The 12,318-nt window shown below is 50.8% G+C and overlaps 1 protein-coding gene across 2 annotated transcripts in view; it reads right to left on the minus strand.

Moving 5' to 3' along the window:
• The window catches only part of LOC140405504 (carboxy-terminal domain RNA polymerase II polypeptide A small phosphatase 2-like), a 32,748-nt gene extending 26,602 nt beyond the window's left edge, over positions 1–6,146 (minus strand). For both annotated transcript variants that reach the window (XM_072494022.1, XM_072494023.1), the window contains exon 1: positions 5,825–6,146. In XM_072494022.1, coding sequence (XP_072350123.1) covers positions 5,825–5,897 — 73 coding nt within the window. In that variant the 5' untranslated portion in view covers positions 5,898–6,146. The remainder of the gene's footprint in view (positions 1–5,824) is intronic.
• Between the last annotated feature and the right edge of the window lie 6,172 nt (positions 6,147–12,318).

A 12,318-nucleotide genomic window follows, 5' to 3' on the forward strand; every position in this document is an offset into this window, starting at 1 on the left:
CAGACTTTAGGAAGGATGTGTTCTGGGAATAAGGGGCTTAAATTATGCGAATTGAATGGAGACGCTGAAGCTGTTCTCCCTGGAAAAGGTGGAGAGCAGATTTGATAGAGGAGTTCTGTTAAATAAGTTAAGAGCCCATGGTGTTACGGGCAAGATCCTGGCATGGATAGAGGATTGGCTGACTGGCAGAAGGCAGAGAGTGGGGATAAAGGGGTCTTTTTCAGGATGGCAGTCGGTGACTAGTGGTGTGCCTCAGGGGTCGGTGCTGGGACCACAACTTTTCACAATATACATTAATGATCTGGAAGAAGGTACTGAAGGCACTGTTGCTAAGTTTGCAGATGATACAAAGATCTGTAGAGGGACAGGTAGTATTGAGGAAGCAAGGGGGCTGCAGAAGGACCTGGACAGACTAGGAGAGTGGGCAAAGAAGTGGCAGATGGAATACAATGTGGAAAAGTGTGAGGTTCTGCACTTTGGAAGGAGGAGTGGAGGCATAGACTATTTTCTAAACGGAAAGATGCTGAGGAAATCAGAAGCACAAAGGGACTTGGGAGTCCTTGTTCACGATTCTCTTAGGTTAACGTGCAGGTTCAGTCGGCAGTTAGGAAGGCAAATGTCGTTTTGGGAGGCACTGAAGGCCGTAATCAGAGGAGAGATCATAGCCCACAAGGCAAGTAGAGATAGGGAAGAGAGGGTGGCCAGGCAACAGCTAGTGGACTCCATCCTGGAAGTCCTGACCATAGGGCTGCTGGCGGAGAGGAAAAAGCTGCAAATGGACTTTAACCTGCTATCCACCAGTCAGCAGTTAAGAAGGCAAATGCAATGTTAGCATTCATGTCGAGAGGGTTAGAATACAAGACCAGGGATGTACTTCTGAGGCTGTATAAGGCTCTGGTCAGACCCCATTTGGAGTATTGTGATCAGTATTGGGCCCCGTATCTAAGGAAGGATGTGCTGGCCTTGGAAAGGGTTCAGAGGAGGTTCACAAGAATGATCCCTGGAATGAAGAGCTTGTCGTATGAGGAACGGTTGAGGACTCTGGGTCTGTACTCGGTGGAGTTTAGAAGGATGAGGAGGGATCTTATTGAAACTTACAGGATACTGCGAGGCCGGGATAGAGTGGACGTGGAGAGGATGTTTCCACTTGTAGGAGAAACTAGAACCAGAGGACACAATCTCAGACTGAAGGGACGATCCTTTAAAACAGATGGGGAGGAATTTCTTCAGCCAGAGGGTGGTGAATCTGTGGAACTCTTTGCCGCAGAAGGCTGTGGAGGCCAAATCACCGAGTGTCTTTAAGACAGAAATAGATAGGCTCTTGATCAATAAGGGGATTGGGGTTACGGGGAGAAGGCAGGAGAATGGGGATGAGAAAAAAACAGCCATGATTGAATGGCGGAGCAGACTCGATGGGCCGAGTGGCCTAATTCTGCTCCTATGTCTTCTGGTCTTATAATCATGAAGGGTATGAACAGAGTAGATGGAAAGAAACTATTCCCATTGTTGGAAGGGTGGCGGACCAGAGGATACTGATTTGTGGTTATTGGCAAAGGAACAAAAGGCATAATGAGGAAAAACCTTTTAAAAAAAAAAACTGAGCCAATGGTTAGGATCTGAAATGCATTACCCGAGAGCATAGTGGTAGAAAATCTAAATTGGGCCTTACAAAAGGAAGTTGGATATGGACCTGATGAAAGCAATTGCAGGCTAGAGGCGGCACAGTGGTTAGCACTCACAGAGCCAGGGTCCCGGGTTCAATTCCAGCCTCGGGTGTCTGCGCGGAGTCTGCACATCCTCCCCGTGTGTGCGTGGGTTTCCTCCGGGTGCTCCGGTTTCCTCCCACAGTCCAAAGACGTGCAGGTTCGGTGGATTGGCCATGATCAATTGCCCCTCAAGTGTCCAAAGGGTTAGGTGTGGTTACGAGGATTGGGAGGGGGCGTGGCCAAGGTAGGGCGCTCTTTCCAAGGATTGATGCCGACTCGATGGACCAAATGGCCTCCTGCACTGTCGGGATCCTATGATTCTATGAAAGGGCAAGGAACGCAATGAGCTGAGTTCTTTTTGCATAGAGTCAGCAGACACAGTGGACCACCTCCTGTGCTGTACCATTCTACCATTACCCACTCATTATCACGTGCTGTTTGTGGAAACATCCGGTGTGTAAATTAGGTGTGGTGTTTCTTATATTACAGCAGTGACTACATTTCAAAAGTACTTTACTGGCTGTAAAGCACTTTGGGATGTCCTACGATTGTGAAGGCACTATCGAAACGCCTGTTTCTAGACATGTGGTCCTTAATTTACAAGATTGTTAATAAGGCATAAATAGGATAAATAAGGTTTCAGCATTTTTCCCACTTTGCAAGCTTGATGCAGAAATAGAGCCCGTCAAAGCTATCCAGCGAGACAATGGCTATCCTGATCAGTTCATGGTTTGCTGGGTATTGTGCCAATGTGCAAAAGGCCACCACTTTCAAACCTGAAGTGCCTGGTCTGTCTCAAATTACCCTGGTAAGGCAAAGTATCTCAGACATTTGAACAACAGGTTAAAAGAAGCCATTTAAAGCTGCTACTATGCGAGTGGTATTTTCCACCAACAGAATACTGCAATCAGTCCAAACAGACATTCCCTCTGCCACACAATTCTGCAACATCATATGAATTTGTGAGTTGGTGCCAGGTATGTATGCTGTACGTCCCAGCAATTGGTCAATTGATTCAAACAGCATGATTTTTTGCTTGTCCTAATAGGCAAAGTACATATACTCAGCCAGCCTACACTTGCAAAAGCCAAAACACAGGGCGCGATTCTCTGGCCTCGGTACGCTCTCGATCAAGCGAAACGCGGTTGGTGAGCAGCGGGAGAGGCAGAAAATGAGAACCGCGCCAGATGCCAAACAGTTTGCGATGCAACCGGCCTGCTTTCCGTAGCCTGGCGAGAAACCAATTATCACCACTTTAAGCCCTATTTCCATACAATTAGCGGGAGCCACCCCCTATTCAACAGCTTTCCGTCATTCATTGGCCTCCCCAGCAAGTGTTCACGCTGGCGCCGATTAGTACTCCTGTTCAAAAACATGGACCTGGCGGAAGGGCTTCTGTGGGGAGCCGAGGAGGTGAGCAGCCATCTTTGCTCACAGGCAAAGAGCCCGGGGGCACGGGGCTCGTCACCCCAGTGCTCGGTGGAGTGTCCAGTGCAAGGAGGGATTTCCACGATTTTGACCCAGTAGCAGTGAAGGAATGGCAATATATTCAAAGTCAGGATGGCGAGTGGTTTGGAGGGGAACTTCCCAGTGACGGTGATCCCATTTGTCGACTAGCTTTGTCCTTCTAGGTGGTAGTGGGTTTGGAAGGTGCTGCCTATGGAGCTTTGGTGAGTTCCTGCAGTGCATCTTTAATTTAGATGGTACACTCTGTGGCCACTGTTCATTCGTAGCGGAGGGAGTGAAAGTGTGTGGATGGGGAGCCAATCAAGCGGGGCTGCTTTGTCCCGGATGGTGTTGAGCTTCTTGAGTGTTGTTGGAGCTGCGCTCATCCAGGCAAGTGGAGAGTATTCCATCACACTCCTGACTTGTGCCTTGTAGATGGTGGACAGGCTTTGGGGAGTCAGGAGGTGAGTTCCTCCCACAGGATTCCCAGCCTCTGACCTGCTCTGGTAGCCACAGTATTTACATGACTAGTCCAGTTCAGTTTCTGGTCAATAGTAACCCCCAGGATGTCAATACAGGAGGATTCAGCAATGGTAATGTAATTGAATGTCAAAGGGCAATGGTTAGATCCTCTATTATTGGAGATGGTCATTGCTGGGCACTTGTGTGGCGTGAATGTAACTTGCCACTTGTCAGCCCGAGCCTGGATATTGTCCAGGTCTTGTTGCATTTGGACAGGGACTGCTTTGATAGCGGGAGGAGTTGCGAATGGCTGAACATGTTTGCGGATGACTGCACAATCCCCACTTCTGACCTCATGATGGAAGAAAGGCCATTGAGGAGACAACTGAAGACGGTTGGAGCTGGGACACTACCCTGAGGAACTCCTGCAGTGATAAAAGAATAATAATAATCTTTATTGTCACAAGTAGGCTTACATTAACACATTAACACTGCGATGAAGTTACTGTGAAAAGCCCCTAGTCGCCACATTCCGGCACCTGTTCGGGTCACAGAGGGAGAATTCAGAATGTCCAAATTACCCAACAGCACGTCTTTCGGGACTTGTGGGAGGAAACCGGAGCACCCGGAGGAAACCCACGCAGACACGGGGAGAACGTGCAGACTCCGCACAGACAGTGACCCAAGCCGGTAATCGAACCTGGGACCCTGGCGCTGTGAAGCAACAGTGCTACCCACTGTGCTACCGTGCCGTCCTGGAGTTGAGGTGATTGACCTCCAACCACCACAATAATCTTCCATTGTGCTGGGTAGTCAAACCAGCGGAGAGTTTTCCCCGATTCCCACTGGCTCCAGTTTAGCTCGGGCTCCTTGATGCCACACTCGGTCAAATGCTGCCTTGATGTCGAGGGCAGTCACTCTCACCTCACTACCATTCAGATCTTTTGTCCATGTTTGAGCTAAGGCTGTAATGAGGTCAGGTTTTCTAATGCAATACGTGGTAAATTTCTGTTAGACTCAGTACATAGAACATACAATGCAGAAGGAGGCCATTCGGCCCATCGAGTCTGCACCGACCCACTTAAGCCCTCACTTCCACCCTATCCCCGTTACTCAATAACCCCATCTAACCTTTTCTTGGTCACTAAGGGCAATTTATCATGGCCAATCCATCTAACTTGCATGTCTTTGGACACTAAGGGACAATTTAACACAGCCAATCCACCTAACCTGCACATCTTTGGACACTAAGGGACAATTTAACACAGCCAATCCACCTAACCTGCACATCTTTGGACACTAAGGGACAATTTAACATGGCCAATCCACCTAACCTGCACATCTTTGGACACTAAGGGACAATTTAACATGGCCAATCCACCTAACCTGCACATCTTTGGACACTAAGGGCAATTTATCAAGGTCAATCCACCTAACCTGTACATCTTTGGACACTAAGGGACAATTTAACATGGTCAATCCACCTAACCTGCACATCTTTGGACAGTAAGTGAATGTCCCACTGTGGTAAATCATAAAGTGTACTTTATAATGGATACGTAAGTAGTAAACATTCTAAAAACAAGTTCTCCACCGTGTCCCCATTTCCAGGAATTCCAGGGAGGCCCGGGACATTCCCTTTGGCTCGTGACCCCTCCATCTCCTTCCCCAAAAAACCTCAACCCTCAGTCTGCACAACATTAAGCATTCAGCTTTGAAATTCCTGATGTATTTACTTCCAGGGGCCGCTGTATCAAAAGTGGAAACTTACCTGAAATTAATTTCCAGCTGAGAAACTAACAAGACAAACGAAAAACTGAAAATTAAACCGCACCCAGGGAAAAAGGAAAACGTGGAAATGCTAGACTGGAAAAAATCAATAAACGTTTGTATTCAACAGCAAAATTCACGTGGAAACGATTTTGCATATTAACAAATGTTATTGGTCGGAGAGAAATGTGCAAGTTAGTGGAGCAAAAGTTTTACCAGAAATTATAGTTTCCCCAGAAGTATAAAAAGGGGGCCAAACAGCTGAATATCGATGCTGCAAGCCAGGTTTTAGAAATGTTAGAACACCCCCAAGTTGCTCAAGTGAGAATTCATTTGACTTCACTATCAATCTGCTATTTGCTCTCCGCTTCAGTTAACAGGGGAGCAACGATGGTCTCATTTTGAATAAGGGAAGTTTTCTTCTGCAATTCCTTCCTTACCTGGATCCCATTGCAGCGGCGGGAGTTGCTCCTCTTTGCGAGCTACGTGTGCAATGATAAATGCCCCTTCCATCGAACAAGACCACCCAAGATTTATTTTGGTATTGCGACAGTCCGGACCCCAAAGATTGTCAGTCACAACAAATTGCAATCATTCCTTTCCCAAGCCCCTACAACAGGGCAGAGGGGAGAAGCGAAAACGAACCAGACAACTGGGACCGTGGCCGAAACGTTTCAAGAAACCCATCCTTCAAGTTAACAACCTCCCTCTTGGGACTCTATCTGTGCCCGATCCCACTGACGCGCAGTTTATCCCACACTTATCCGAAGACATAGTCGTGGGGTTGTTTGAATTGCCAGATTTTAAAATGTGAAAAATTGACACTTGGGATGCCTTGAAACTGCCTTAAACCTTCTGATTGGACAGTTGGGGAAACAGGCATCTTAAAGGGGAAGGCAGGATACATTTGCTTTTTTTTTTGGATGAATAAGATTCCCAAAACACAATGGTCTCTTGTGGATTTTTAAATACCGCGTGTTGCTCGTTTTGCAGGGGCAGTAATCTTAGAATGAATACCCGCTGAGTTCGATCATGTATTTTACCTTTCTCAGACAAGAGGGGGCGCGGAATTGTCTTTGGTCCCTTTTCTGAAATAATAATTTGTCACAAGTAGGCTCCAACGAAGTTACTGTGAAAAGCCCCTCGTCGCCACATTCTGGCGTCTGTTCAGGGAGGCCGGTACGGGAATTGAACCCGTGCTGCTGACCTTGTTCTGCATTACAAGCCAGCTATTTAGCCCACTGTGCTAAACCCGCCCCTTGCCAGCCCCTCACCTCACTTGCACTTTCAAACTCCCGTCTCCTCTCTCGCTCTTTCAAACTCCCATCTCCTCTCCTCGCTCTTCCAGACTCCCGTCTCCTCTCTCGCTCTTCCAGACTCCCGTCTCCTCTCTCGCTCTTTCAAACTCCCGTCTCCTCTCTCGCTCTTTCAAACTCCCGTCTCCTCTCTCGCACTTTCAAACTCCCGTCTCCTCTCCTCGCTCTTTCAAACTCCCGTCTCTTCTCTTGCTCTTTCAAACTCCCATCTCCTCTCCTCGCTCTTCCAGACTCCCGTCTCCTCTCTCGCTCTTCCAGACTCCCGTCTCCTCTCTCGCTCTTTCAAACTCCCGTCTCCTCTCTCGCTCTTTCAAACTCCCGGCTCCTCTCTCGCTCTTTCAAACTCCCGTCTCCTCTATCGCTCTTTCAAACCCCCGTCTCCTCTCTCGCTCTTTCAAACTCCCGTCTCCTCTCTCGCTCTTTCAAACTCCCGGCTCCTCTCTCGCTCTTTCAAACTCCCGTCTCCTCTCGCTCTTTCAAACCCCCGTCTCCTCTCGCGCTCTTTCAAACTCCCGTCTCCTCTCTCGCTCTTTCAAACTCCCGGCTCCTCTCTCGCTCTTTCAAACCCCCGTCTCCTCTCTCGCTCTTTCAAACTCCCGTCTCCTCTCGCGCTCTTTCAAACTCCCGTCTCCTCTATCGCTCTTTCAAACTCCCGTCTCCTCTCTCGCTCTTTTAGACTCCCGTCTCCTCCCTCGCTCTTTCAGACTACCGTCTCCTCTCTCGCTCTTCCAGACTCCCATCTCCTCCCTCGCTCTTTCAGACTACCGTCTCCTCTCTCGCTCTTCCAGACTCCCGTCTCCTCTCTCGCTCTTTCAAACCCCCGTCTCCTCTCTCGCTCTTTCAAACTCCCGTCTCCTCTCGCTCTTTCAAACTCCCGTCTCCTCTCGCGCTCTTTCAAACTCCCGTCTCCTCTCTCACTCTTTTAGACTCCCGTCTCCTCCCTCGCTCTTTCAAACCCCCGTCTCCTCTCTCGCTCTTTCAAACTCCCGTCTCCTCTCGCTCTTTCAAACTCCCGTCTCCTCTCGCGCTCTTTCAAACTCCCGTCTCCTCTCTCGCTCTTTTAGACTCCCGTCTCCTCCCTCGCTCTTTCAGACTCCCGTCTCCTCTCTCGCTCTTTTAAAAAATATATTTTATTAAATTTGTCAAACAGAATTTTTCCGTTTTTACAAATCAACATAAAAATAATACAATAACTAGTAATTAACATTATTTAAATAATATAGTGAACTAACAAAATAACAAAAAATAGTGCTCCCCCCCCGGGTTGCTGCTGCTGTCACTCTATCTACCCTTAACGTTCCGTGAGATACTCAAGGAACGGTTGCCACCGCCTGGAGAACCCCTGAGCCGATCCTCTCAACGCAAATTTTATTCGTTCCAGCTTTATGAACCCTGCCATGTCGTTTATCCAGGCCTCCATGCCGGGGGGTTTCACTTCCTTCCACAGGAGTAAAATCCTACGCCGGGCTACTAGGGACGCAAAGGCCAGAATAATCGGCCTCTTTCGCCTCCTGCACTCCCGGCTCTTCCGCTACCCCAAATATCGCTAACCCCCAGCCTGGCTTGACCCGGACCTTCACCACCTTTGAAATCACCCTTGCCACGCCCCCCCAGTACTCACCCAGTGCCGGACACGACCAGAACATGTGTGTGTGGTTCGCCGGGCTTCCTAAGCACCTCCCGCACCTGTCCTCCACTCCGAAGAACCTGCTCAGTCTTGCTCCCGTCATATGTGCTCTGTGTAGAATCTTGAATTGTATCAGGCTAAGCCTGGCACACGAAGACGAGGAATTTACCCTGCTTAGGGCATCAGCCCATAGCCCCTCCTCAATCTCCTCCCCCAGCTCTTCTTCCCATTTTCCCTTCAGCTCCTCTACCATCGCCTCCCCCTCGTCTCTCATCTCCTGGTATATTTCGGACACTTTGCCCTCCCCGACCCATACCCCCGAAATCACTCTATCTTGGATCCTGTGTGTCGGGAGCAGCGGAAATTCCCTCACCTGTTGCCTCGTAAACGCCCTCACTTGCCTATATCTGAAGATATTTCCCGGGGGCAACTTATATTTTTCTTGTAGCGCTCCCAGACTTGCAAACGTCCCGTCTATAAACAGGTCCCTCAGTTTCCTAATTCCTACTCGTTGCCAACACTGGAACCCCCCCCGTCCATCCTCCCTGGGACAAACCTGTGGTTATTCCTAATCGGGGACCACACTGAGGCACCCATCACCCCCTGTGTCGCCTCCACTGCCCCCAGATCCTCAAGGTTGCCACCACCACTGGGTTTGTGGTATACCTTTTCGGGGAGAACGGCAGCGGCGCCGTCACCAGCGCCTTTAGGCTCGTTCCTTTACAGGACGCCATCTCCAGCCTCTTCCCCCTCTCCCTCCCTCATCCACTTACAGACCATCGACACATTGGCGGCCCAGTAATAGTCGCTCAGACTCGGCAGTGCCAGCCCCCCTCTATCCCTACTGCGCTGCAGGAACCCCCTCTTTTCCCTCGGGGTCTTCCCTGCCCACACAAAGCTCATAATGCTCCTGTCTATTTTTTTGAAAAAGGCCTTTGTGATCAGAATGGGGAGACATTGAAACACAAAAAGAAACCTCGGGAGGACCATCATTTTTACCGCCTGCACTCTGCCCGCCAATGAGAGCGGCGGCATATCCCACCTCTTGAAATCCACCTCCATCTGCTCCACCAGTCGCGTCAGATTAAGTCTGTAAAGTTCCCCAGCTCCTAGCTACCTGGATCCCCAAGTATCGGAAGCTCCTTTCCACTCTCCTTAACGGCAGAGCGTCTATTCCTCTTCCCTGGTCCCCGGGGTGTATTACAAAAAGCTCACTCTTCCCCATATTTTGCCTGTATCCCGAGAAATCTCCAAACTCCCTCAGTATCTGCATAACCTCTGGCATCCCCTCTACAGGGTCCGCAACGTATAGCAGTAAGTCATCAGCGTAGAGCGACACTCGATGCTCCTCTCCCCCTCTAACCACCCCCCTCCATTTCTTAGAGTCCCTCAACGCTATGGCCAGTGGTTCAATTGCCAACGCGAACAGTAACGGGGACAGGGGACACCCTTGTCTTGTACCCCTGTGTAGCCGAAAATACCCCGATCTTTGCCGGTTTGTGACTACGCTTGCCACTGGGGCCCCATATAGGAGTCTGGTCCATCTAACAAACCCCTCCCCGAACCCAAACCTCCTCAGCACCTCCCACAGATAGTCCCACTCCACCCTATCGAATGCCTTCTCTGCATCCATCGCCGCCACTATCTCTGCCTCCCCCTCCGGTGGGGGCGTCATCATCACCCCCAGCAACCTTCGTACATTAACATTCAGTTGTCTCCCCTTTACAAACCCTGTCTGGTCTTCATGCACCACCCCCGGGACGCAATCCTCTTTCCTTGTCGCCAGCACTTTTGCCAGCAGTTTGGCATCTACATTTAGGAGTGAGATAGGCCTGTATGACCCGCATTGCAGCGGATCTTTATCCCGCTTCAGAATTAATGATATCGTCGCCTCCGACATTGTCGGGGGTAGTATCCCCCCTTGTCTGGCCTCGTTAAAGGTTCTCGCCAACAGCGGGGCCAACAGGTCCACATATTTCCTGTAGAATTCCACCGGAAACCCGTCTGGTCCCGGGGCCTTCCCTGCCTGCATGTTCCCCAGTCCCTTAGTCACCTCGTCCACCTCGATTGGCACCCCCAGACCTGCCACCTCCTGCTCCTCCACCCTTGGGAACCTTAGTTGGTCCAGAAAATGTAGCATTCCCTCTTTTCCCTCCGGGGGTTGGGACCTATATAGCCTCTCATAAAAGGTCTTGACCACCTTGTAGCGCACAAAGACTCCGTGAGACGAATAGAGTGAAGTCGATGAGGCTTTATTAAGCGTGTCTGTTCCCCCGCAGCTCGATAGTAGAATGGCCTGCGGGGGAGGACTCCGGCTTCTTATACTCCGCCTTCAGGGCGGAGCTAGAGGTCAACGGCCAACCAGGACCCGGGATCTGTCAGCCAATGGCATTAGGGCTTCCAGTCCCACATGACCCCTAATACATACTACCACATTCACCCCTTGTCAAAAATGAATCCGGCGGGGTGATGCTTCGCATGGTGGTAAGGGTTTACAGGGCTGGTCCTGGGAGGAAAACATTCACATGGCAATACAGTATGTACAATTTTGTCCTGTTTCAACTATTTACAGAAGGTATCGGGAGAAAAGCAAAATGTTCTTGTGAAAAGTCCATATATTGATTTAGATCGACGCCACGAGTCGGTCGGACGGTCTGGTCGTCCGTGTCGATCGCCTCGGCCCCGGTGGTGGTGGTGGTGCTTGTACCGGTGTTGTCGTCTCCGGGAGCCTTACGGTTTCAGCTTGGGCTTTATTCTTGGTCGGGCCTGAGGGGAGGGGAGCCGATCCTCCTGGGAAGGGGGCGGTCGCGGGGTGCGGCGGTGGCAGGAAGGGGGGGGGGGGTTGGGTGAATGGTGTCGGGGGGGGGTGTGTGTTGCCGGCGGGCGCCAGATCCCGCAGGGAGACCGTGTCCTGTCGGCCGTCGGGGTACTCCACGTAAGCGTACTGCGGGTTCGCGTGGAGGAGGTGAACCCTTTCGACCAACGGGTCCGCCTTATGTGCCCGCACATGCTTTCGGAGCAAGATGGGTCCTGGGGCCGCCAGCCAGGTCGGCAGCGACGTTCCAGAGGAGGACCTCCTAGGGAAGACAAGGAGACGCTCATGAGGCGTTTGATTAGTGCTCGTACATAATAACGACCGGATGGAGTGGAGAGCGTCCGGGAGGACCTCCTGCCACCGTGAAACTGGGGGGTCCCTGGACCATAGGGCCAGTAGGACGGTCTTCCAGACCGTGCCGTTCTCCCTCTCTACTTGCCCGTTCCCCCAGGGGTTGTAGCTGGTCGTCCTGCTTGAGGCTATACCCTTGCTGAGCAGGAACTGGCGCAGCTCGTCACTCATGAAAGAGGACCCCCTGTCGCTGTGGACGTATGCGGGGTAACCGAACAGTGTGAAGATGGTGTTCAGGGCTTTAATGACTGTGGCCGCGGTCATGTCAGAGCAGGGAATGGCGAATGGGAAGCGGGAGTATTCGTCCACCACATTAAGAAAGTATGTGTTGCGGTCGGTGGAGGGGAGGGGCCCTTTGAAATCGAGACTAAGGCGTTCAAAGGGGCGGGAAGCCTTAATCAGGTGCTCACCATCCGGCCTGAAAAAATGCGGTTTGCATTCCGCGCAGATGTGGCAGTCCCTTGTGACTGTACGGACCTCCTCTAAAGAGTATGGGAGATTGCGGGACTTGATAAAGTGGAAAAACCGAGTGACCCCCGGGTGGCAGAGGTCCTCGTGGAGGGTTTGGAGGCGGTTAATTTGTGCGTTGGCACATGTGCCGCGGGATAGGGCATCGGACGGCTCGTTCAGCTTTCCGGGACAATACAAAATCTCGTAGTTGAAGGTGGAGAGCTCGATCCTCCACCTTAAGATCTTGTCGTTTTTGATTTTGCCCCGCAGTGCATTATCGAACATGAAGGCTACCGACCATTGGTCGGTGAGGAGAGTGAATCTCCTGCCGGCCAGGTAATGCCTCCAATGTCGCACAGCTTCCACTATGGCTTG

This window comes from Scyliorhinus torazame, chromosome X (assembly GCF_047496885.1).
Source record: "Scyliorhinus torazame isolate Kashiwa2021f chromosome X, sScyTor2.1, whole genome shotgun sequence".
Classification (NCBI taxonomy): Eukaryota; Metazoa; Chordata; class Chondrichthyes; order Carcharhiniformes; family Scyliorhinidae; genus Scyliorhinus; species Scyliorhinus torazame.